General features: G+C 46.0%; 2 protein-coding genes across 5 annotated transcripts in view; both read left to right on the top strand.

Moving 5' to 3' along the window:
- The window catches only part of adcy2b (adenylate cyclase 2b (brain)), a 37,138-nt gene extending 25,658 nt beyond the window's left edge, over window positions 1-11,480 (top strand). For 2 of the 4 annotated variants that reach the window (XM_048994336.1, XM_048994335.1), the window contains 12 exons: window positions 160-257; window positions 1,038-1,122; window positions 2,744-2,881; window positions 3,819-3,932; window positions 4,770-4,954; window positions 6,587-6,671; window positions 7,345-7,503; window positions 7,710-7,856; window positions 8,408-8,518; window positions 9,588-9,702; window positions 10,556-10,680; window positions 11,092-11,480. In XM_048994336.1, coding sequence (XP_048850293.1) covers window positions 160-257; window positions 1,038-1,122; window positions 2,744-2,881; window positions 3,819-3,932; window positions 4,770-4,954; window positions 6,587-6,671; window positions 7,345-7,503; window positions 7,710-7,856; window positions 8,408-8,518; window positions 9,588-9,702; window positions 10,556-10,680; window positions 11,092-11,244 — 1,515 coding nt within the window. In that variant the 3' untranslated portion in view covers window positions 11,245-11,480. The other 2 variants (XM_048994337.1, XM_048994338.1) reach the window with 2 other exon arrangements.
- A 14,164-nt stretch (window positions 11,481-25,644) lies between these two features.
- Window positions 25,645-27,272, top strand: part of LOC125719440 (triple functional domain protein) — a 60,617-nt gene continuing 58,989 nt past the window's right edge. The window contains exon 1 of the mRNA XM_048994203.1: window positions 25,645-25,962. Within this exon, the coding sequence (XP_048850160.1) occupies window positions 25,893-25,962 (70 nt within the window). The 5' untranslated portion in view covers window positions 25,645-25,892. The remainder of the gene's footprint in view (window positions 25,963-27,272) is intronic.

The raw sequence follows: 27,272 nt of genomic DNA, 5'->3' as shown, positions 1-27,272 counted from the left end.
AGGAAGAAACCTGTATTTTAGCAAAATAAATGTTTCGCTAAGGGGTTCAAAAGCCCCGCGGAGCACAAACTCAAATGTCGTGCTCCTCAAAAGCTCCATTTGTTAAAATGCCACGTCCGAAGTGTCTGTGATGGAAATGCACTTGTTTTCCCCCCACAGTACAGGGCGATGACCTTGCCAGCCTTCAAGTATTACGTCACGTGTGCGTACGTTATCTTCTTCTGCGTCTTCATCGTCCAGGTCCTGGTTCTGCCAAAGTAAGTCAGCTGCATTAGGCCCTATGGAAGTGTGTCTCTGGAGCTGTGATGTATTGAGTAGGGTGTAGGGGGCAGGTGAATGGTGTAGGGGCAGGGTGAGTGGTGTAGGGAGCAGGTTAATGGTGTAGGGGCAGGGTGATTGGATTAGGGAGCAGGTGAATGGTGTAGGGGGCAGGTGAATCGTGAAGGGAGCAGGGTGATTGGTGTAGGGGGCAGGTGAATGGTGTAGGGAGCAGGTGAATGGTGTAGGGAGCAGGTGAATGGTGTAGGGAGCAGGGTGATTGGTGAAGGGAGCAGGGTGATTGGTGTAGGGGGCAGGTGAATGGTGTAGGGAGCAGGGTGATTGGTGTAGGGGGCAGGTGAATGGTGAAGGGAGCAGGGTGATTGGTGTAGGGGGCAGGTGAATGGTTAAGGGAGCAGGGTGATTGGTGTAGGGGGCAGGTGAATGGTGTAGGGAGCAGGGTGATTGCTGTAAGGGGTAGGGTTTGGGGCTCTGGACCCAGGATATTTTAAACCTTTAAACCTCCTACTTTGAAATCACAAGTCATATCTGTTCACAATCTCCCTGCTACTCCATATCCCAAAATGAAGAAAGCCTTGTTCACCCTATCTCCATTATCCCTATAATTAGCTGATAATGATGAATGTAATGCAGGTTATCTCAGATTTCATTCTGCCTGCCCGGTGAGGCTCACAGTGATCCGGCTCAAGGCAGTCAGACTCGCGGTGGTCAGGATTTGTGGCTCGAAGACTGATACCCTGTGCTTGAATTTGCTGCAGGACGACGATCCTGGGTGTGTCATTTGGGTTGGCCTTCATCCTGCTCTCCCTCATCCTGCTCATCTGCTTCGCGGGGCACCTCATGGTGAGATCCGTCCATCAATCCACCCGCCATCCAGGCACCATCAGCGGTCTATCCAGCTGGGATCACAAAAACCTGGATCCTATCCTAGATGTGACACCCTGGATGTCCGTCATAGCATTTGTTTTTTAAGTCGTATCTCAGCACAGGCAGGCAGGATAATCCTTCTCGGGGCACAGTCAGTGGGCAGCTGTGCTCATGACCCTAACTAATGGCTACTCCCCCAGGCAGAGCAATGACAGAGCCAGCAGGCTCGCCCATAGTAACAGTGGTGGCATCGTAACCACAACTGCCTGACAGCCTGTGCACCATGAAGCTGACTGGCAGTAACACTCAGCCGACTGGTGTTTACCAGTGGAGATGTCCACCAGCCATAGGGGAAGGGATGGACTTCAACACCCCCAAGTTCCCCCGGAGACTCTCTAATATGCCCCCCCCCCCCCAGCCAGACTTGTCCGTAGGGTTTCAGAACCACCGACTGAGCTCCTCCATGACAGAAGGACCTGGCCTTCCTCCTGCCGACACCCTCGGCTCCCAGGCCGAGTCCCTCAGGGTGTCCCTTCCTGGGTCGTTGCCCCCCCCCCCCCCCCCCCCGAGTGCTGGCTCTCACCTGCTGTTCACCTCCAAAAAAGGAGACTAAAGACTTGTTCATACTTTTCCACACAGGCCCAACATTCGCGTATCCACGCTGCGGACGTGGAAACATTCGTAGTTCTCCGGTCAAGCCGCGTCCTTTTCACTTGCGCACGACGTGCTGTATTTATATTCTTATTAATAATAAAAATTATAATAATAAAAATTAGTATTCTGCTATTCCCTGCACACAACCACAGCAATGAGGTTTTTGTCTATTTCTCTATGCTTTACATATGCGTGAGATTTCCAATTCGAGACGAGTCTGCACACGCATGCACACGCATGTACATGTATGTAACAGTTTTCTTATTCTGTAAATAGTGTGCAGGGTTTGCAAAGTACCCCAGTGCTCGTCGAAAGTACCCGTGTATTTAAAGTGGACGTTAGCGAATCGATCACGCGTGTGCCCAGAGCTGCACGGACACAAATTTGGAGCACAACAGGCGTTCGTACGCGAACTGACATGTCATAAACATCCGAGCGGACGCATCCGCTCGCATGCGTGTGGAGAAGTATGGACCAGCCTTAAGCTTGATCGGCGTGCAAATGGAACACACACATAACAGGGTCCGATTCCCCTCATCTAACAAAGAACACTGAAAGAGGGGAATCATAGAAACATGGATAATAGAGGAGTAGCCACTTTTATGAGTACTCTGTGGTGCTCTGCTCACCGGCGGAGTCGGGGGGGATCCTGGCTACGGTGCGTCGATAGGCCGCTGGAATCGTGCCGCCGTTTTGCCTGCTAAAACAAACACGGCCCGACAGTCATCTGATTACTGTGAAGATGGGGCTTCTTCAAAGCCGAATGGATATCAAAGCCAGCCCTAATATTTCTAGCATTAGACTGATTGCTTTTGATCTGCAGATTAGAAAGGCTGCGTGTCGTCTAATTGGATGGTAACGGGCTGATCTCACCCTGGAGGGCGTGGCGCTTTTAAAGAGGGGTTTCTCGCTGGCTGAGCTCCGCCCCCTCTCTCCTCCTCAGGAATGCACCAAGGGCACATCTAACCCATTGGTGTGGATTCTGAGCTCCTCCAGAATCATCGCCAACCGGCCCTGGCCGCGGCTGGCCGTCACCGTGGCAACCACCGCGCTCATACTAATAATGGCCGTGTTCAACATGGTAAGTGCCCAGCCGGTGGCCTCTTGTCTTCTCGGCTCTCTGCCTTATGAATGTTCCACCAGCAAAGCTCTCCGACAAATTACAAGCATAATTTGATTTGTTTTCTTAATTAGCCAACCCAGTTGCATTTTTATATGAACTGTAGCAGTTAAACCTGCACTGCTCCACTTCAGTTTGGATTTACTGGAACTGGAGTGAATTCCAGCTGAAACCACTGCGTTTTAATAACTGGTCCCACTCAACATTTAACAATACATCAGTGTTACCAGTACATCTAGAGGGAGGCCATTTATTGGAAAGAATGGAATGCCTGAACCAGCCAATGAGCTTCGCAAAAAACACACCAGAAACCAAATGTGAAATACTTACTGCGATTTCCATTGGAGGATTTAAGAAATGTCGATGTAAGAGATTAATGTGGAGTGCCAGGGGTTATGAGCTTTTCATCCATCTGACTTGTTTCCAAATTAAACCTTCCTGGAGTCGCTCATTAGAATGGTTTTTAAAAATAGGATTGGGAGGAGAGTGTCAAAATAACAGGCAGCTTCCCTCCCCTGGCTCGGAGCTCAGCCATCTGGCACCCAAGATAACATTTGTGTGTCAGAAAGTTTGAGGCTTCAGCAGAAATTGACCTGAAAGATTGAAATCTTCCTTTTTCTTCGAACCGACTGAATGGGAATAGCATGTGGGATTATCTGTGAAATGCTCTTCCTGTCATATTGACGGTTTCTGTGAGCTGGTCATTTCTGGGCCTACCCAGAATTCACGGTGAAAAGTGTCCGGATAAGCAGCATACTTACTCCACGCTTAATACTCTGCCTGAATGCTCTAAGTACCCGTCCAGGAATCTTGGTTCATTTGTTTAGCCGCATTTTTAATTACGTGTATGTTTGACTGAAGAGTGACTAGTGATTTCTGCTCTTTCCTTGGTCTCCAGTTTTTCCTGGAGAACAAGAAATCACCCGTGGCCTCGGTCTCTAACACATCCAACGAAACTGCTTATAGCTCCCAGGTGAAACTGATGATGGAGTCCAATAAGTTCTACTTACCGGTAAGTAAAATGCCGGACTGGAGACGTGCCCAGTCAGCTGGTTCGCCATGTTTGCTCATGTTCCTGCGAGAAATATCAGATCAAAACCATATTCCTGCAATGTTAACGTTGGTCTGACCCCTACACTTTCCTTATTTTGTCTGTACAGTGAATATTAGCCAAAAATAGCAGCAATATTAATGATTACTGAATAAATAACACAGCGATTACAATGGCGCATGTTATATGTATAATTGCAGCCCGTTATTGCAGACATTTCAGTCGCAATGTATTGCTAAGAAAATAATATTTACAGTGTTTTTTTTGGCTTTTACTTGCCAGCACCTGTGAATGTTTAGTTTTTTTTTTCTGGTCACATTTTTGACCGCGGCGCTAGAAAAAAATTAATCCCAAAAAAGACATGAAGAGATGGTGACAAAACGAGGGCCCTGGTGGGGGCTCAGCTGTAGGGAGCGAGTGTGACATAAAGTGACACGTCGCCATTGCGCCCTGAAGGAACGGCGGTGAACGTGTCTCTCGGGCGACTTTCGCCGCACTGTCTCGCCAGCACAAATCAGGTGGCGTGTTTCACAGGGAGCCAGACCTGAATTATTGTCTAAACAGCCCCTTCAGTACTTAACTTCATGATTAATTGTTCCACATGATTACAGAAGAGATCGTCCCGCTGAGTTCAGAGAACGAGGGTAGAACTTTCTAGATTGTCGGTGTGACTGTAGAGTGTTTGTTTATGGAATTCATCAGATAAATCAGAGCATGCTTGTGGCCCGGTTTGAGTGTCTGAAGACGTGCCCTGTGGCTCCTCCCAGTTCCCATTAATGCCTGCGTTCTCTCCTTCAGTACTTTGTGTACAGCTGTGTTCTGGGCCTAGTGTCCTGCTCCGTGTTCCTGAGGGTCAACTATGAGCAGAAGATGGTGATCATGCTCTCTGCTGTGGTAGCCTACAACATCATCATCCTCGAGACGCACGCCTCTGTGCTGGATGACTATAGCACCTTCCTCTACCAGGACCAGGTTCTGGATAGGTGAGTGGGCTTGCTCTCAGAATGGCTCCTGCTTCTCTTACTCTGACAGAAATGTCCTATCCCCTGGCATCCTCTGTGCTATGCTGCATATCAGCTGCAGCTCAGATTACAGGGATGGATGTGTTATGTTGTTATGAGCCCATTGTGATCTTAGGTGGTTCCTGATGCTGACATGCTGATATCCTCCGGAGTGGTGCGGTTTGATGCTTGCAGGGCACATCATGCTAGCTGCAGGGCGCATTCTTATGGCTGCAGGGCACAATCTGCAAAGCACAACATACTAACTGCAGGGTGCATTTTTATGGCTGCAGGGCACAATCTGCAAGGCACGTAATGCTGGCTGTGAGGTGCATTCTTAAGGCTGCAGGGCATAATCTGCAAGGCACAACATGTTAGCTGCAGGCTGCATTCTTATGGCTGCAGGGCACAATCTGCAGGGCACATCATGCCAGCTGCAGGGTGCATTCTGATGGCTGCAGAACCTTTTTTCAGCTGATGGTGGAGCCACAGACGGCTGACTGCATCTCAGTTCCCTTTCATTGCCTCAGGCCCTCAGTATTGTTTGTTGTCTGTTATTTAAAGCTTTTGTTTGATCGGAATGATCTGCATGTTGGGAAATTTTTCGAGCAGAAATGTAGCCCAGACATGGGTATGTGACATGCCTCTGTGGGAATGTACGCAGTGCTGCCTGCAGTGCTGCGTCAGGAGCTTGATGCTTTATTGGAGCTCGTTAACCTGTCTGCATTCTACCTGGTGCACTGCTTCAGAGACATAAGGTTCCTGATGGCCAACCAGTAGCTCAAAATAGCACGTTTCCTGTCGTCTGTGTTCAGCTATGCGGGGCGGCATTTTGGAACACGTAGACCACGCCAACAACAGGAGTTATTATATTCAGCTATTGTATTCCGTGAATCTGATTCGATTGCTTCCTCCACGTACCAAACAATGAGCATCAGCAGCTCCTGCACTGGAGTTTCTCACAGCGGTGCGAAGGCTGGGAACCAAGTCAGACAAGTGCGCTCTGTCGCCTTCCATAAAAAACCCTGTGATCTCACTCACCAGGAGTCTTCTGCACTGCGGTCCGTGATGGAAAACACAGGAGAGCAGAACATATGAGCCGTGAAGATGTTTTACGTGTTTCTGACATCAGGATGAACACACGTGACATCTATGACTCTGAGTGACAACATTCCTATGTTAGAACATTTACTCGGAGAGAGACTCCCCCCACCCCCCCCCCCCCACAGCCTTTACCTGTTTCCAAGCTTTTGTTTCCCACAAAATCCTGGTACTGGATTCCGTTGCAGTTTTATGAAAATCCAAGCTGGGTGGCCTAATCCTCATGGCAGGAAGCCACAAGTTTTATAACATGAGGTCGTGGGGAAACGGCACGTTAATGTATTTGATTTCTCCGGCATTCCCCTAAATGTCATCCAGGCTGAGCATTCTGTATAAACACAGAGCGAGGGCCTCCATCTCCATATCCCCTCAACAAGGAGCCATTTGGTGTCAAGTCTCCATCCTTCAGCATGATCCTAGAAGCTCCCCGACCTCCAGGCGAGAGAGGAAACACTAGAATGTCGTATCAGTTTCTGTCATATTCATTTCACTCCATCACTTTCTCTCCTCCAGGCCCGGAGTTCTGAAGGACTTGAAGACGATGGGATCCGTGTGGCTCTTCATATTTTTTATTACCCTGCTTGTGTTGGCCAGACAGGTGAGCTGTTCCTCTGCTAAACATTGCATCAAATCCTTGCATTTGAGACCAAAGCTCCACCACCTCATTAACTAAATAAATTTTTTGGGATATCCTTAATGAGGGTCCAGTCTCTCAGTCCCAGGAATATCACCAGTCCCTGGATGAAACCTTCCTATCCTTAGAAAGATTTGAAATAAGTATTATTAAGACTAATGGGATGTTAATACCAACTTATCTAGGCTAAGCAGCTTTGGGGGTGTAACTCTTACTTCTGGCAACAGGTCTGATATGTTTCAACACTGATTCCAGAACTTGAGAGCAGTGTGACTGCTTCAACGCTTCCCTCTAAAATGGCTGCCTTTCGAGGTGCAATCATGTGCCTGAACAGGACTGTTACCTCCTTAGAGCTAGTCTGAAACCTAATATGTGCTCCCCCCAGCCCCCCATGGTGGATTTGTCTGCAAGTGACAGTAATGCCTTGCCAAGGCCTGATCTGTACATTTAGATTATTTTCTCCTGTTTGTTGCGCAAGCCGTTGTCGGCGCCAGGACATGACCCGGCCCAGTGGCCCGTACGCCTCACGGCCGCCTTCTGCAGCGGGACGTCACTGTTGTTTGTGTCTTGTCATCGCACAGAGCGAGGTGATCAGATGTCTGTTATTTTTCTTTACCTCTGTGTCTCCTTGTAACAGAATGAATATTACTGTAGGTTAGACTTCCTGTGGAAGAACAAGTTCAAGAAGGAGTGTGAGGAGATCGAGACCATGGAGAACCTGAACCGTGTGCTGCTGGAGAACGTCCTGCCGGCCCACGTGGCAGAACACTTCCTGGCCCGGAACTGGAAGAATGAGGTGAGGGGCGGCTTGGGGTGGATTCCTTTAGCTCAATGCAAATGCACCAGCAACAGGATCATAAGGCTCACAGCTGAATTATGAGTACAAAAAGCCCACAATGGGTCAGTTGTTTTAAATCTGAGCGGTTTCTACCTGGTATAAACCCAAATCTCATTGGTCAGCGGACTGATACTCCTGCGCTTGATTTGCTGCATTCCTATTAGGACCTATACCACCAGTCCTATGAGCTGGTGTGTGTGATGTTCGCCTCCATCCCAGACTTCAAGGAGTTCTACACCGAGTCGGACGTCAACAAAGAAGGCCTGGAATGTCTCAGACTGCTGAACGAGATCATCGCGGACTTTGATGAGGTGCTTGCGGCTTACCGGTGGGCGGAATACGTGTTTAATTACTCGGAATGCTACTGGGGTGGTAATAACTACACTTACGACAAACATCGTGACTGTAATGAAAAAGATTTACTCGTGCCGTTGGGGACATTTCATGAAGGAGTGTTAATGAAGGAGCAGTTTAATGTATCAGATTACAGACCTTGGAGAATCGTTTTCGTTTTGCGAAACGCGGCCTGATCGTGAAGGGTTTGTACCGGGAAGCAGACCGCCTACAATTTACACTCTACACTCTACTCTACACTCTACTCTATACTCTACACTCTACTCTACACTCTACTCTATACTCCACTCTACACTCTACCCTACACTCTACTCTACACTCTACTCTATACTCTACACTCTACTCTATACTCCACTCTACACTCTACCCTACACTCTACTCTATACTCTACACTCTACTCTATACTCCACTCTACACTCTACCCTACACTCTACTCTACACTCTACACTCTGGCCCTGGTGTGCATCCTCTGGTGATTAACACATATTAACTCCGAAAAAAAACCAAGCAGCTCCTGTCCAAGCCCAAGTTCAGTGGGGTAGAGAAGATCAAGACCATCGGCAGCACCTACATGGCAGCCACGGGGCTCAACGCCACACCCGGGCCCGAGTCTTCACAGGTATGGTGCTCCGAGCCGCTCCGCGACTGGTTTCAGCCTAGGGTTCAGTCCATGAGGGGAGCCGAATGTGCCGGCTGTGAGAATAGAAAGGTACCCTGCACTCAATCATTCCGGCCCTCGGTGAGTCTCATGATTAGTAATTACAGCCTTTATTAATTATGGCTTCAGAGTTTTTTTTTAAGTCTTGTGGTTTGTTCCTTGTATTAAATTATTGGACTCTGACCTGAGGGAAATAAATGGTGGGATGAAATTAAAAATATGAATGAGAATGAAATAGGGAGGTACAGGTAGGGGCAGGTTATAGCCCTTCCCAAATCTCTCTAAGCAGGATGCTATAAACAGTATACTCCTCCATTACTTCAGCTAGGATGTGCTAAAAATCACCCAATTTCTTAGCTGTGGTGCCGCTTCTTAATATGGTTTTCAGTTCAGCACTTTCTCGGTTACTTCTGCATACGTGCTTAGGCTGAGTTTTGAGGGGTGTGTTTCCATAAGGGAGCGTGGGGGGTATACGGATGTAGGATTTAGTGACTGTTTTTGACGTGTAGCCCTTGGTCCAAAGCCGCTGAAACAGCAAGATCACTTCTAAACAGATTCCGGGTTATGTATTGTGTTTTATGATGCCGGCCAGCAGGGGGCGAGGCAAGAATAACGGCAAGATGACAGCAGCGATTGAGACCATTATTAGGGTCTTTGCAGAACAGCTGCTAGCTGAGGAATTAGGCAAGACACAACATAAATTAATAAATCTCTTCAGTAGTCTGTCTGTCTATGGCGTGATTCAGTAAATGAGTAATCAATCATAAAACACTGTGTAATGAAAATATGCCCATCCAGACTGCAGATGATTTTAATGGCTCAGATTACCGTTAATGCTTAAACTTGTTGCCCCTGTTTGCGAACAGCATCCTTTAGCATTTGATATGGATGATGTAACTGACTCTTAAAGGGATAGCGTCAGCCGGTTGCCCCTGTTTGTAGACATCATGGTCAATCGAGTGATAACGTTGATGTATCTGCCTTTCAAAAGGATGGCATCAGGTGACTGTAACATACTACCTCCTCTCAGGACCACGACAGGCAATACATGCACATCGGCACCATGGTGGAGTTTGCCTTTGCGTTGGTGGGGAAGCTTGACGTCATAAACAAGCATTCCTTCAACGACTTCAAACTTAGAGTCGGTGAGTGTCCGGGGTGTGAGGGTAGCAGAAAAATACGTCTGTAACCCCTTGCTAGGCAGTAGGTAGGTGTACTTAGCTACAGCATTTACTAATACTCAAGCCATGCATTTGCATGGGCTCCCTAAGGTGTGTGCTACTCTGTTGGCCACAAACAGTCACTACACTAAAAATTTTATTTAAAAACATGCTATCTTTAATATAGAGAGATCTGACTCTGGTAGCCACTTACTTAATTTTTTAAATATCTGAGGGGCGGCAGGGGAACCCTGAAATAACTTTTTGAGTAGGCTATCGGAAACAACAAAACCGGCCCTGCCGATACTGAGATGTGGAATGGAGACTCAGTTCTGTGTCATTTTATATTTTAGATCAGTCTTTTCTAATCCAGTCCACAGGGACCCACCAGTGATCCACATTTTTGCTCCCTCCCAGCTCCCTGCAACATGGACCGTCTGCAGGTCCCCGAGGACCGGACTGGAAAACACTGTTGTAGATTATTATTTTAGACAGTGCAGTCGAGTGACACAGCGGGGACAATGAAGAAATGGCAGGACTGAGACCAGAGGCGATTCTAAAGCCTATTTAGGGGGGGGGGCTTCAGCCACCATATTTTTTGTTTCAGCCCCCTGAAAAAAAATTCTAAATCTATTTAGAAACCCCCGGCGACCCAGAAGGATAAGCGGGTTGCAAAATGGGTGGATGGATATGCCCTGTAAAAGTGCCAACCCTAGTACGTGTTGAACCCTCTCTAAGGGTCAAATCCTACAATCACCCCTGACTGAGACACAGTATCAATCTGGGGGGATTTTTAGAAAAATAATGATGACAGAAAAGTGTCTTTCTAACCTACAAGGCATTAACCACGGACCGGTGATCGCTGGGGTGATTGGGGCGCAGAAACCCCAGTACGACATCTGGGGGAACACAGTGAACGTAGCCAGCAGGATGGACAGCACCGGAGTACTGGGGAAGATTCAGGTACCTGCTGACACTCTGCTTTTGCTTTCAGCCTTGAGCATTTTCAGGCCTTATTGTATGATTTTTCTAGCCATTAGTACTGAAAGCGTGAGTGTATGACCTCTGATTAGGGTGACTGGGTTTTACACACGACGCTCTGCCATTAAAGACCACACCGTTTATTATTAGAAGGTGCTGGTGTCGTATTCGAACTATTTTAACAGATTTTCCTATAATGGACTTATTATACTGTGAGCTGTGAAAATATCAGTGTCAGAGAAAAATAAACGTCCTTCACAAAAGCACCTTCTGTACGATTCAGTCGTATGCTTATATGAGAGAGGCACATTTCGTAGGTTTGAACGTTTGAGGTTCAGATGACTCAAACAGACCGGGCTCTGTGAATGGGTCATGCCACTGCTCTGCTCGCAGGTCACGGACGAGACTCAGCAGATCCTTCATACCCTGGGTTACACGTGTACCTGTAGAGGAGTCATTAACGTCAAGGGTAAGGGCGACCTGATGACCTTCTTCGTCCACACGGAGATGACCAGGTCGCTCTCGCAGGGGAACGTGGTGACCTGACCGCCCATGAGAGACCATCACATGTGAGGATGGTCTGTAAATAGCCCGCCATGTTTGTAGACGTCAAGAAGACCTCTTTAAGTTGCGCCATGTCCGTTTCACGTTCTGAAATGTCCACATCGACAAGCATCCAGTAAAGCTGTGCGGTTTCTTTTTGTATGAAAAGGAAATGACCAAATGTTTTAATGTCTTATCGTTTTTGTAAAGCATATCCATTAAATGTTTGTACATATCTAGCCTCTGTCACTTCCTTATTGTGTCTTGAAACAAACTAGGTCATTGGAGGAGGGAAAGGGGATCAGATTGAGCTTAAAACAAAACAAAATGGTCTGAACGATTATCACGCTGTAGCTGTAGTTCATGAAACGTGGAAGAAGCCGTTTCCAGGCAAAAATACAAATCGGACTTACTGGATGAAAACTATAATAATAAACTTAATATCTGATGGAACTGTCTCATAAAAATTCACACTTGCATGCAAAACGCAGATCCATGGGTACATGTCACTGTAAAGCGCTTTAACCTCATTGAAAATGTGTGACGCATTTTGACACGTCTGAGTTCCCTCTTTACATGGGAGACCATCCATAAGGATGCGATGGATTTTCTCAGCAGGAAGCATCACCGCCCAGATGCAGTGAGAGAGCTCTACCTTTTTAATTAGCTGAAACCGCCCAGCCGAGTGCCAGGTCAAGGCGACGGTGACGCGCGTGAAGTTTAATTAATTAAATTAGCTTTCACAGGCGTCAGCCCCGTACTGACTGAGTGCTCCGCTGAGGCTTGACGAACATCACAGCAGAGAGGGGGGGGGGGGGGGGGACGACCCGTCGGCTTTCCGGCCAGCGGCACGAGTCGCGTCTCTGTCAAGCTGCATTTTGAAGATGTGAACTGAAAAATCGTTAATGGAAGCACTCAGATATAAAGAAACCCTCAATTATCGCGCAAAAGTTTTCCCGTTCGCCTGAGGTGGTTTTTGTGGCAAGTCAAAAAAGAATTAACACGCAAGACTACAAAAGGAATATGTGAATTAGAACACAGTAATTAATCCTTCTGGAAAGCTCACTCCATGTTGAAGAACAGCACACGGATCTCAATCTCAAATTATCTTTGTCGACTTACAGCAACTTTTCTTATTTTTTGCACAAAACCTCAATGGAAACCCAGCTACAGGAGCTGAATTACAACTTAGCAGCTGCATGCGTTTGGATACTGTGTATATTCACCTCCAAATGCAATGAAGATGAATCTGTTTAACTACAATAATAGCTGTTAATTAAGGAACCGCAGCACCACCACAATACACCCTGCGTTCCTCATCAATCAAGTGTTTCTTGTGCCATGAGGCATCCACCAAAGCAGAGGTCTATAACACTGCAACAGATGTAGCCCTGGAATGAGCCTGAAATAATTCCTACAATTACATGTTATTCTAACATGGATGTAACTGGACAGGAGGTTGTACAGTGAACTGGAGAGCAGAGGTGACAACAGCTTCTGATGGATCCTGGAAAGACTCTTTCATTTAACTATAGAAAGCTGGTTTATTCGTCTAAGTTAGTAGCTGGGTTGCCTTAGTCACATCCTCCCATGCCACATTTCCTAGGTCACCAATCGTAAAAATCGTGATCATAATTGTAACATCGTTTCACACATCACGACAGTACATTTACACTCTCTGTGCCAGTCTTCAGCATCGTCAGTGTTAATTACATAATAGGTGCATTCGCAACATTGCATAAATGCCAGCAATTTGTATGTTAGTATATTGCAGATATGGCTACAATGTGACAATTTAACAGCAGCGTGTAACACAGGCAACGCTGTGGGTGTAAAGAAGTCAGAATGAGCGACCGGCTTCCTTAGGCTCTCTTCGATAAGCTGGAATGCTGGGAGGCTTGTCGATTGTCCATCGGGGAGGCCGGTATTTGTAATGGATAAAGGGAAAACCATGTTCATTATGAAAGTAATTATTCAAGTATGTTAGGGCATAAATTCGGTGGGAGCAATGCAGCGATCACTAAGTCACCATACTAAGAGTCTTAGGTCAGGGTTCGAGTGCTACCACAGGCAGCTCTAAGCAAAGTGCAAAAATAACTTTGTCTCACTTCTAAAGAGGGGAGCTGTCGTCTGTCCTGTCACTACACCGACAAGTGCCAAACCATTTGAATAAGTCTCCTGTCCTACAGATATCAGAACAGTGTGTTTGAATATGACTTTATATGTTTTAGATGTGACACAAATAAATACAAGTAACCAGACCAGAACATAAAGCAGATGTATGATCTTTTAGAGTAATATTGTTCCCCTATGTACTAATAGAATATAAGTGCCTTCCAAAGGTTATCTGCTGTTCACTTTGTGCCTTAAGAAGGACCTGGATGACCTTGAGTACTGCAGATGGTGGTTATCATTCAGGCCTGCGTGCCTCGCACTGCGGCCTTGTCAGAGTTCTGGTAATTAAGTGCCAGTTAGCTTCCAGTGCTCTCACTAACAGTCGCTCTGCTGCGTTTTAATCGCTCTGAATGACTGGCATGCAGGACAGTAAGTCTGCCTCAGCTCAGCCCAGATTCAATAGATGCGAGGTCACCCCCCCGAAAAACTCATTAACTCCCACCAAGAACTGCTGGGGGGTGTATGTAATTCCCCATATACATGCACAAATTTCAGGAAAACAAAGTTAAAATGAAAACCAGTTGGCATACATCTATATGTAATTAACTCTGCTAATTTGATCTCCACAGTTGACTGTTCTGATCCAAAGTCAGACTTTTGTTGCATTATTAGATATACATGCTAGAGCTGGGTCCAGGGCTGTGGGCCCACGTGGTTCTGGAGGCCCAACATATGAGAGAACGCGCCTCAGCAGACTGGGAGAACTTATCGTCTGTTTGTCTAGGAGGCGGAGTTTCCTGGAGAACCCTCTGAAGCAGACTTCATGTTCAACTTTCCTGAACATCTCCTAGGCTTATGAGAGTAATCCCTGCAGAAACGCCCAGGATAAATCTTAAGCCAAAAAGTCTCCAGCATGGATCCGCGGAGAAGAGTCCAACATCCAAGACCTACAGAAAGGAAGCTAACCTTCAGCTCTGCAAGATCATAACTCCTCTTATTGTTATTATTTAGGTGATGCCTTCAGACTGAGGCAACCAAAGGAACAATAACACTTACATCCATCCATCCATCCATCCATTTTCCAAACCGCTTATCCTACTGGGTCGCGGGGGGTCCGGAGCCTATCCCGGAAGCAATGGGCATGAGGCAGGGAACAACCCAGGATGGGGGGCCAGCCCATCACAGATTAACACTTACAGTTGTGGCCAAAAGTTTTGAGAATGACACAAGTGTGGGTTTTCACAAAGGTTTGCCGCTTCAGTGTTTGAAGATCTTTATGTCAGACGTTTCTATGATATACTGAAGTATAATTACAAGCATAAGTGTTAAAGCCTTTTATTGACAATTACATTAAGTTTATACAAAGAGTCAATGTTTGCAGTGTTGGCCCTTCTTTTTCAAGACCTCTGCAATTCGTTCTGACCGCTGTCAATCAACTTCTGGGCCAAATCCTGACTGATGGCAGCCCATTCATGGATAATCAATGCTTGGAGTTTGTCAGAATTTGTGGGTTTTTGTTTGTCCACCTGCCTCTTGAGGATTGACCACAAATTCTCAATGGGATTAAGGTCTGGGGAGTTTCCTGGCCATGGACCCAAACTGTCGATGTTTTGTTCCCTGAGCCACTTATTTATCACTTTTGCTTGTGGCACGGTGCTCCATCATGCTGGAAAAGGCATCATTCATCACCAAACTGTTCTTGGATGGTCGGGAGAAGTTGCTCTCGGAGGATGTTTTGGTACCGTCCTTTATTCATTGCTGTGCTCTTAGGCAAAATTGTGATAAAGCTTCTGGGTGCCCAATAAAGTCCGGCAAGTGCCAGGACTGTCTCCTAAAGTTGATTCAGGGCACCACCAGTGTAGAGCTTGCTTCTCAGCCCACTCCCTTGGCGGTCAAACCCCTGTACTTTTTGCAGAATATCAGTCTGTCCCTGATGCTTTTCTTGGAGAGAAGTGGCTTCTTTGCCGCCCTTATTGACACCAGGCCATCCTCCGAAGGTCGTCACCTCACTCCAGGTGCAGATGCACTCACTGAGCAAGCTGTTTGTAGTTCCTTGGTAGTTTTTGATGATCCGATAAATGGTTGATTTAGGTGAAATCTTACTAGCAGCAATATCCTTGGCTGTAAAGCCCTTTTTTGTGCAAAGCAATGATGACTGTATGTGGTTCCTTGCAGGTAACCATGGTTAATAGAGGAAGAACAATGATTTTAAGCACCACCCTCCTTTAAAGCATCCAGTCTCCTATTCCAACTCAATCTGCATGACAGTGATCTCCAGCCTTGTCCTCCTCAACACTGTCACCTGTGTTAACAAGAGAATCACTGAAATGATGTCAGCAGGTCCTTTTGTGGCAGGGCTGAAATGCAGTGGAAATGGGCTTTTTAGGATTAAGTTCATTTTCCTGGCAAAGAGGGACTGATCACTGATCACTCTTCATAACATTCTGGAGTTTATGCAAATTGGCATCATAAAAACTGAGGCAGCAGACTCTGTGAAAATTAATATTTGTGTCATTCTCAAAACTTGGCTGCGGCTGTACATTTATTTTCATGTAGCAGACACTTTTGTCCATAGTAACGTACAAGTGAGGCGAATAGCACACTGCAGACAGTGAGTGGACCAGGCGTAAGTGCAGCTAGGCTGAGCTTCCAGTGAATGTCCAGGTACAGGTGTAAGCAGCGCTGGAGCAGGAGCTACAGAACATCTTCTAACAAAGCCAGAAGCTAATAAGACAACTATCCAAATATGCAGAAGGTGCAACATTAAGAACATTCACTGAGCATGGTATGGCAGCGGGCTAGTACAGGTATTCATGGAACTGATGGATCTTGAGGTGTTTCTTGAAGGTGAAGAGGGAGTCTGATGACTGGATGCAGTTTGGCAGCTCATTCCATTGTCAGGGAACATAAAGTGGAGTGAAAGTGATTAATTGTCATTGCTGACACACCACAGCACACAGTATGACCTTTGCATTTAACCCATATATGACATTGCAGTTAGCAGCTAATTCAGCTCCCAGGGAGCAGTTTTTTGCTCGGGGTCCTCAGTGTTATTTGCTGCATAGGGATTTGAACCAGCAACCTTCTTATCACAAGCATGGATCCTTCTTCATTAGGCCACCACTGTGGCCTATGGTATCCCTGTTTGGGTCGATGCCCTCTGATCCCTTCTCCTGTGTCCTTTTCCCTTTGGCCAGCAGGCGCTACTGGTCATCCTGCCTTTCCCCCTCTCTGCACCATATGTTCCGTCCCCGTTTGGCCAGCAGGTGTTGCTGGCCAGCCCATTCCCTCCACTGTCTTAGTCCTAAGTCCACAGTGTGTCATCCCTACTTCCTGAACTGCTGTGTGGCTCAATGTGCTGAGTATGCAGCTCAGAAACCAAACCTGCTGGTTGTGGGTTTGAGGTTGACTTAAAAATGGCCTTGCCTGTTTTTGTTTTGCTTACTTGAGTTCTTCTTGTTTTTCAGTGTTTATTGTTTTAGTACCTTCCTGTAGTTTGCTCTCCTCGGGTTGTTTTGCGCTGTGTTTTGTGCCTTCATGATTTTGTAATTATTCTACTTTGCCTCAGTTTCCTAGCATCAGATTGTTTGCTAGTTTGTCTGTTAAGCCTCTTAGTTCAGTGATCGTCTTCATTATTAGTTCCACCTGTTGGCCGTTTTTTTGTGCCGGTACTTGTCAATTGTCCTGCCTGTTGTCTCTGCTGATTGGTTGTTTTCGCTTCATGTGCCACACCTGCTCCCCCCGTTACCCTACATGTCTGTTTGTTTTGTAGTGCCTGCCTGTGTTCTTTCCCTCAGTCGGTCATTGTTTATGCCGCTGTGTGGTAGGAGTTCTGGTTGTCTCCTAGTCCTGCTCCTCATGTTGCTTTTATTCCTGGTGTTATCCATTTATGGTTTCTTTATTTGGTTCTTATTTTACCCCATTAGTTTCTGACCCCTAGTGGTCCTTTTAGTTTTGTTAGTTCACCTAATAAACACCTCTGTCTTGAAACGATCAGTGGATCGTCGCCCTCTTTTCCCACCTGCGCCATAAAAATCCACCTGAAAAGACATTAGGGTATCAGTCAATCTTTTCTAGTAGATATCAGTCATGCTGTCAATTAGATATCAGTCCAGCTGTGTGTAGGTAATGTTTCGGTCGAGGAAGAATGAGCCTGTCTGGATGATGTAGAGGATACGCCTAGCTCTCCTGTGCTGTAAGAGGGATTCACAACGCCCCAGGAGGTGAGGCACCAGCAGCCCAGCCCTGTGTTGCCAAATGCACTGCAATATCGTGAAATTCGCTTGGTACCTCACCAAAGATGATGCAAAACCTGACACTATCGATTTACTTCAAAGGGGCATGGAGAAGCTTTCACATTGGCAGGCAGCACTGTTACTCCCCTCTGCTCAGTCTTATTTTATTTTTACATGAAAGGAGGAGAGTAAAATAGAGGTGAAAAATGGGGGTATGGGGCACCTTCCATTACAGCTGGCACCTTGGTCTTTTGTTTTCCCTAGAAAATCATTTATTCATTAATTATCTAACTCAGATTTCCTGTTTTATGGAGAATTTCTGTGTCAAGTTTTCATAACACCGAACAAAGCCGTTTGAAATCATAATTATCGTGTTTAGCTGATATTATTTAAAAATAACGCCAAACCTTTCGGAAAGCCAGGCGCAAATGGACCCCAGCTTTTCGCACATGGCTGTTACGAAAATCAATATTTGCTCCGGCGCATCCAGCTGAGCCGAGGACAGGATTGGAGAGCCAGGGCACTATGAGAAAAGGGCTGGGTGGCGAATGCAGGCCATATATGTCACGTTTTAACAGCTGCCGCATTAGCTCTTCACTTTAATCTGTGACGTCGGACGAACAAGACGCTTCTGGGCCTCTTCACGGCTACACCCGCAAAAAGCAGAAGCGATGACATTTTGCGCTTTTTTTCCCCAAACGCGGTTGCTTTGTCTCCATGACTAGGGGAAGAAAAATAGCTATTCTAACCAGTCTGACCAATTTAAAATCAGCCTTTACTTCCTTCACGTTTTATTAGGCCTATTTTACTAATTATTTTACATCATAATCCTTCTAAACACGAATGTATAACTATTATGATTAATGTTAATCATAAAATTAAGTGTCATTTCCCTAAATAAAGATTTATATGAAATTTACATGCACTGCGCGATCCTTTCAGTCTCCTGCAAAATAAGCATCGCGCTCGTTTTAAAGTGTCAGGAACTTTTTTTTTTTTTATGAAAGCAAACTATACGCCTGTTTTCACTGTGCGTTTGCTTAAATATGAAAACAGATTTAACTACAACTATTGCTATTCCTTACACTCTATAGAATTTCTCTCTGAGATCAATATAGTTAATTTAATCATCATTTTATTAATCCCCGTGGGGAAATTGGGAAGTTGGTCTGATCTAATCTAAAAGCAGGATCGACTTAAAAATGACCGCTTTCCTGTTTTGTAAATACTGAAATTAAAAGTTGCGTGGGAAAACACTGGCAGAGATCATAATTTATCTGAACAATCCCAGATAACAATTATAACTTCCAGCTCATTATGGAAGTACTGAGAACAGAATAAATGCCTCCCCTTGTTATTATTAGAAGAAGCAGTGTTAATCTGTCATCGACGTGTAAATTGCATTTTTTGTCTTCCCAAGACGTCAGTTGTCTGAAACTGTTGATGATGCACACATGCTCCGGAGCCCAGGAGGACAAAGGCAGAAAGAGCTATAGAGGGCGGGATGCGATTCGGATTCTAGGTGTCCGCTAATGATGATTAAATCCCCCCGGGAGCTCGTTTACAGCAATAACACCTCCTCAGTAGTCATTCTAGGGAGCCGACCTTTCAGCCGGTTCAGAAGGCGCCCCAGACGGTGGATGCCTGTGACGTTCGTGGGGTGTTTTCGTGTGGAGAAGGTGTGACCACACAAGGCAGCTTTCTAGTCAGGCAGGAAGGAGTGTAAGGAGACATTCATAGCGAATAAACAAACATTAAAAAACGACACCGCCCCCTCGGTGCTGGAGCTATAGTTCAAAGGCAAAACTAGAAACCCCATTGAAATAGATTTAATCATTTTCGGTAATTACTGATTATGGGCGCATGTGGGTTTATACACATCTAGTGTGGTGTAGAATTATACCCTCGAGGGCAGAGCGTTATGCTGAAGTACAGTGCTAATTAAGGGCATGTTAACTAAGTCATAATTAATCATGTATTAATCTACGCCCATCCATCTTATTAACATCACCCGGAGACTAACCCAGGGTGCCCAGAGCACATTCACATACACCACGGGCAACTTAACTACGCAGATCAGCCTAACTGCAAACTTTTGGATGGTAGGAGACTCGTAATGCAACACTGGTACAACTGTATACACGAAACAGCGGTAGGAATCGACCCCTCAGCCCTGGCTACTATGGTAGCTGCTAAGCCACGCTTCTGTACAGTTACATTATCAGCAGATGCCAGGTCATTCCAATTAATTGATGATTTTTAATTTAATTCAATATAAAGTTCCTGGCTCGAAGAAGCCAGTTTTGCTGCATAGGAGTTCCGTCATCCCACAGAGCCTTGTTTCGCGTGATTCTGACTGTCATTCTGTCCAGAGACAGCTTCAAACAGGCCTAAAAATGCCAGACTGGGATGGAGGCCAGTAAATGTCTCCTCATACATTTTCTAGATTTGGTATGTCCCCTGTAACATTACGCTATGTCCGTATAAAAGTGCACAAGCAATACTAACCCATCAGAGAAGTTCTGCATGAGCGCCTCTGCATCTGAATTAACATTTCAATAAAAGCCGCGCGCGTTTGATATTACATTCGCAGCAATTGCGTGTGCTGCAAAGGCACGCATGCCATGCACCATTCGATGCGCAGAGAGCCGCCGTCGGCAGGCTGCGGAGACCCACGCGTCTGCATTTGACAGTTGCCTGCTTCGCCCCCCCCCGCAAGGTGTGACCCGGCCCTGGGGAAAATGGCACATCAAAGCGACACTACCCAGCAGCCCTTTCATCAGCGGAAATGTGGGGATTAGGGAGTCCGCTGTCCGCAACACCGCGACCCGGGACAGAGAGGAGCAGCGCAAAGAGCTGCTATTACAGCCATCTTTACACGGCGCCAGGGGGTGGGAGGGGGAGGAAAATTCATGTTTATAGTTATACTGCTCTGACGTACACACATAAGTGGGCTGAGAACTTTGGAGAAAAGGTTTTAGAAGTTAAAGTTTTAGAAGAGAATTTACTTCAGAACTTGGTTGGAAAGCCAGCCAACGGTCTTTGAAAGTCTGAACTCTCCCTGTGACATGATATCAGCGGCTGTAAAGACCATGCCCCCTCCCATGTCCTCTGCCAGCTTGCCAGTGCCTCTAACCCAAGGTCTATTGTTGTTTCACAGGATTATGCAGAGTGATTGGTACGCCTAAATGTTATCGAACGATAGGTCCATTCAGACAGATAGTTGCCATCTCAACACAGGATGACTCGTAGACTCCAATGGTCGATGGTCATCAATAACCAGTCACATTTGTATACCTCTGGGAAACAAAATGATTACAAGAAAATAGACGTTGGTAACATTTATCCAAGTCTGTGATTTATTCACTTTCTGTCCTGCTCGTCTTAAACAGGGTTGCAGGAGTCGGAGCAAAACCCAGAAACAATAAACTCAAACCAAGATGGGGCGCCAAGCCATTGCTGGACACACTCACACACCATTCACACCTATATAGAATTTGGCAACTCCAATTCAGCTTAGTAACTGCGCTAACCACCGTGCCGCCCCAAACTGTAATAAAAAACCGTCAAAGTAGTCTCCAAGTCGGGGAAATGTGACCAGTTATTAAAGTCTACAATCAAACGAAAGTCTTAACTGACTGAAGTGTATGAAGCAATAAGACTTGTTTCTTTTTTATACATGTTGAAGTGTCTATATGTGCATAATGGGATGCTGCAAATTATGATTATTAATAAGACCTTAATCCATGAAAAATATAGTTGTGTAATAATTAATCACGAGAGTAACATTTGGCTATTTGATCCGCTGAGAAACGTCCACGAGCAGCTAGAACCGACAAATGATCCCTTAAGTTTTGTGCACTTGGCCCTTATGCGTCTTTTCTGCGTTAATCGAAGTGACACAGCAGCAGGCTGGTGACCGTGTGGTACGTGTGAGTGGACATCGCCACCTTCTGGTGTAAAAAATGTCGTTTTTAACTTTATTGCGGTTTAATGTAAGAAGCGGGGCGGCATGGTGGTGCAGTGGTTAGCACTGTCGCCTCACACCTCTGGGACCCGGGTTCGAGTCTCCACCTGGGTCACATGTGTGCGGAGTTTGCATGTTCTCCCCGTGTCGTCGTGGGGTTTCCTCCGGGTACTCCGGTTTCCCCCCACAGTCCAAAAACATGCTGAGGCTAATTGGAGTTGCTGAATTGCCCGTATGCCGGTGTGCATGTGTGAGTGTATGGTGTGTGAGTGTGCCCTGCGATGGGCTGGCCCCCCATCCTGGGTTGTTCCCTGCCTCGTGCCCATTGATTCCGGGATAGGCTCCGGACCCCCCGCGACCCAATAGGATAAGCGGTTTGGAAAATGGATGGATGTAAGAAGCACCAGCTGCGGCCGGCACAGAGATTCGATAGGCATATAGGAACCCATATGTATTCCCAAATGTATTCACAGATATTTAATTAGGATTCATCCCCGCAATAAACAGACCTTCGTATTTAAACTATTAAGTTGTGCCTTTCCGCTCCTCCAAACTCTCTCCCGCGTCCTACATACTCACATATTAGCCACATATGCAGCTAGGCTAAAAGGGGTCTGTAAATTTATAGTTATATATTATTGCGTGTGCGCCCTTTAATGTTACAGCGAGCGTAACCCTGACATGTCCCCTCTGCCTGAAATAGCACGACTCCCCCAACCAGAATAAATCCGCTAATTCATAAATATGCATAGTGTACGATGTTGAATTAAAATATACTAAGTAGTTGAAACAGCAAGAATCAGAAAACTGTTACATAATGTGTCAAATGGACATGAATGCGTTTAGTCAGTAAGCAGAAATTAGCATAATTAATGGATTTCGCCAGGCTAGTAATTATTTTCGTAGTTGACGCTGTAGTGATTTAGAAAATCAATTGGTCTATTAAGAGTCCAGCAGGTGGCAGCATTTTACTACGAACCAGTTTCAAGACTAACGCTGTAACTCGGAATTAGTCGGAAACAGTTTGCTAATAAAGTAACAAGTGTCTACTTGTTTAGTAAATTAGAATTCAAGATTTGTATTTAGAACATACAGAAACAGATATTGGTTGAACATGACATACATAATATTAATTAAACAGGGTACACACTGATTTGAAGAATATGAAATATGTTAAACAAAAAATTAAACCATTACGATAAAATTTTACAGTTTGCAGAAAGTCTGCAAAAGACGTAAACACTGCAGTTAGGCTGCAAATAGGCCACATATATTCAAAGACAGGCCTCCTATATACTAATTACATTGAATATTAATGAAATAGGTGCCCAGATTGTTTAAAATGAAGGGAAGAATGTTCTCTGCCCATAAGGCCATGTGGACTTTACATTGGATTACATTGGAACATTTTTGGTAAATTCTTTAGTAACCAAACTATGAGAACTTACAGATGGGAACTTCCTGTCTTCATCTGAAAGTCATTATGGGCATCGAGTCGCAGTGGACAGAAGCACATGCTCCAGGATTATGATATCAAGCGACTGCCTCTCAGCTGAGTGAAAAAGCCGTGTGGTGTGGTGTTCCTGTGTAACACTGCATTTTGTCAGAAAGGCTCCGGTGAAAATCGTAACGTGTGAGGGGGCCATGGTGATTTTGCATTGCACAAAGCAGAAATCCCCTTTGACGATGCATCCAAAGATACAAGCACCTCAGGGAACAACAAGCACTGAGGGAATTATTTTTATCTAATGTGGTCACTCTGTGCTTTCCGTATACTGTGGTCTTCTCTATTACTAGAATGCAAATGAGAATTTCTGAAACGTTCCAGAATATTCCAGTCACCGCTAGCCACCATTTACTGGAAGGTAGCACGGAGAATCAGTTGGACTGTTTCCTCAAGTACCCAAGTCTGGATGAACTTTCTTTTCTGTGTGGGATGTTCTCCCTGTGTTACGTGCAGAGGTGGAAAGTTCAGACCCAGAAAATAAAAATCCAGACCAAGATTTGGTTTCAACCAACCATTTCACTACTCTGTGAATGTGACTCTATTTGCGCAACTGGTTGGTTGAAATAAAATCTTGGTCAGGGTATGTACTTCCTGAACCTGAACTTTCCACCTCTGGTTACATCGGCTTCACCGTGTACCCTATCTTCCAAAGATGTGCCATCAGGCTGACTGGCATCTCTAAATTGCCCATTGTGCCTGTCTGTGTGCCCGTATAGGACTGGCATCCGTCAATGGGCTAGCTCAGCCCGGTGCTGTTTGGGAAAAGCTTGATAGTAGGGAGAACATACAAACTCCACACACATGGAATCATAACAGAGACTTGAACCCAGGTCCCAGACGGGTGGGGCAACAATACTAAGCACTGCATCACCATGCTACTCCTGACTCGCCGTTTATCCAAACTAATTTTGACTTTTTGAGCACTGTAGCATGTTTACATCACCAGACGTGGTCATTGACATGGTCCAGCCTCCAGTACGATTCAGTCAGCTACTAGCTTTTCCCAAGCAGTGTACTGTATTTACTTGGTTAGCTATAATCACTGGTTGTCCAGAGCATAAATTAGTCTAAATTACACAGCCTAATAAGTACCAGACTAAACATTTGGGGGGGAGGGGGGGGGGGGCAGAGATTTCTGAGCGTGACTGGGAGGTGATAATTCCCTGAGGTAGTCAAGGGTCTATTTTATTATTTTTTTAAAATCCTTCTGGATTCTAACGCCTTGCAAAGCGTAAAACAACATATATTTCACAACAACGTAGTCACATACATTGCAGATACTTATCAGCGTAGTGTTTTAAAACTGCCAGTGCATCAGAAATGGTAAAAAAAATATGTGAACGGAAAACAAAAACTGCTGGTAAAATTTAATATAAAAGATAATGCAAATAAATATTTGTGTTTATTACGGTATTCAGCTTTTTTGGCTATTTATATTTTATAGGTAAATGATGATGGACCCCCACATTAATAATGAGGCCAGTCAGAAAGATGAAGGAACTGGTGCAGTGTGTTTAATCTCACTGAGAGGAAGCTCCCTCTGTAGTCTATTAGGGCCCGTGGAGATGCACTGTGAAAGCTCATCAGTTAAGTACACAATGACGGATTTCTAACAAGCCTAATGTGTGCGCAGCCAGCTCTCACACCCGCGATGGAAACGTGGAAACTTTGACTGGTGCGGTAACAAGATTATGAAGATTTTAGCAGGTCCACTTAAAATAAAAGTCCTAATACCACAGTTTACACAAAATGTGATGTCATGCACAAAACTAGGTCCAGCTTGGTCCATTTAATTGCTGGTTCTAGACTGCGTTTTTGTTTTAATATCCCAATCCACGATCTGCTGCTGTATAATATAACATTAAGAGGATGACACATGGTTAACCTACTATATATATTAAACAGTAGTTTATGAGTTAATGATTTTGCGTGTATGTATTCATTTGTTTATACTTTTTGGTAAAATAACAATCTTCTGAGATCTGAAATAAGGTCTATTTTGTCTGCAAATACTAAGTCTAACTGAAATGTAATCATAATACCTTCCGTTACGAATGACACACAGAGCTCATTTTTTTGTTTAGACAAAATATTTTAATGCGACATGATTAAAACATACGTTGAAATATGTTTTGTTTTCTAAACGGGGAAACGGAAGTCCATCCATGTTTCATACCCACTATGTCCGGAGCTTATTAAAAATCTAATTATGGTGTACTTTTATTAATAAATATTTTATACAAATAAATTTTTGTTCTGGTTTGTCAGCACAGTGGCCGCGCTGCCGGCAGGTAAACGTGGCTTGACTTTTTGGGTGTTTGACTTGAGTGCGTTACAGATTTCATATTTGTGGGGGTACTGTATAAAAGTCCATCGACTAAAAAATTAAGTGTCCCTGTTTGGCGCGTTCGACATGGGAATAACCCCGATGCCATGCACTCCGAGAGCATCCCTCCCGTCACTTACACAGGCTCATTACGAATTTAGAACGTTATGCACCCAGCGGAGGTTCCCGGAGACCCCCCCTCCCTCTACCCCTCCCTCCGCGAAACCCTCCCCCTCTTTGCTCCGACGTCCCCCTTCGGCTCCAGTCGGGAGAAGCGCCGGCCGGCGGCCGCTGTGCCATTCCTATTATCCAAGATGGAGGTCGGCCGTCGCTGCCCGTCCGTGCGGGTGTCCCGGTAGAGCGCGGCGCAGCCCCACGGCGGACCGCTTTGGGTTTCCCCCCCCCCTCCCGCTTCTTGACGCTTTGGACGAACTAGGGAAGGAGTGGGGGAAAGGGGGGAGCGGCTCTTCGGGATTTCGCTTCGTGGTCCGGGTGCCAGCCATGAGCTCCGGGGAGGGAGCGGAAGAATCGGGGAAGGACGGGGCCGACGTCGCGGCGTTCTTCAAACCCGGTAAGGCCGGTGGCGGGCGGCTGCGGGCTGCGGGCGGCAGGGGGGGACGCCGCTGATCCGGGGCGTGGAGTTAGCAGCGTGTTAGCATGTGGTGCTAATCCTCCGAGCGGGGAAGACGGGCTGCCGCGCTTCGCTCCCGGTCCGCCTGGCCGTGATTATTAACCACGGTAACAGGAAGTTATTAACCCGACGGTGGGATGGTGCTCGTTGGAAATAAAAATAATAGTAGTAATAATAGTATTAGTAGTAGTAACAATGGCAAAAATGCATATTGTAACCCGAGAAAGAGGCTCCGCTCCCAGCCTCGACAGTGTATTCTTTACATTCGCGACACATTCAATAAGCACAAAATTTAAAATGTGTATTACTTCATACTACAAAGCTGACGGGGATTTTAGGTTTTTTTTTATGTAAAGGCATAAATTGTTCTTGGGGTGAGTGTGAGGAGATAGCGATCTCCGCGGCGCTGCACGCCGGCGGACAGGTACCCCGGGGTGACCAGGTAGCTCCGGGAGCGGACAGCGCGCCTCTGCCGCTACATACAAACATCCTCCGCCCAGCCTTGTAATTTGACAGCGGATAGTGAGAGTAACTGGATAGCCGCTAAAAACGGCGTAACTGGCCAGAACAGAGGCGTGACATATCGGTTAGGTGTGTCTGCCTGCTGGCGCTTGAGGTGTAACGAAGGCTCGGTTTAGCTTAGCCTAGCCTAGCACGTCGTATCTTAGCCTAGCCGCGGTGGCCGAGTTGGAGGCGGACTTGGCCGCACGTACTCGACCGCCACACGGATTTGTACAAAGGCAGGATCAGCCGACAAGCTACTCAATAGCCACAAAGAAGAGAAGAGGCCTTAATCATAATAATTTAATAATATTATTACACAACACGATGGCCGCATTACTGGGATTGTAGGGCGGCGATGTCTCTGGGAATATCTGTGTCTGATTTACATTAAAATGTAATAGAGGTGTCTATATTTCTGAAGTAAGGATATAATGGTGGCGGATAAATTGGCAGCTCTGCTCGCTGCTTTGCACACGTTAACACACCCGGCTACTTCGCCTGAATCCTGGCCTTCTGTGTGGACGGAGCGGCCCATCGCTCGCCGTTAGCTTTCGGGACTCGGCCGGACCGCGTTAGTCTGCTCCCAGCCCCTGTATGCTGGCCTTTCGCCCTCCGAGGCGAGGTACGGCGGTCTGGGTGTAGATGCAGCAAGCAGAAGGCGGTTTGCACATAATGGAGCCTAAAAGATTAGCCTGCCCGGTTGGCATTATTTCAAAGTTATCTCCCAGCTAGTTAGTCTGGTAACT

This window comes from Brienomyrus brachyistius, chromosome 23 (assembly GCF_023856365.1).
Source record: "Brienomyrus brachyistius isolate T26 chromosome 23, BBRACH_0.4, whole genome shotgun sequence".
Lineage (NCBI taxonomy): Eukaryota > Metazoa > Chordata > Actinopteri > Osteoglossiformes > Mormyridae > Brienomyrus > Brienomyrus brachyistius.
The sequence above is the reverse complement of the archived record's forward strand: the minus strand, read 5'-3'. Positions and strand labels throughout refer to the sequence as shown.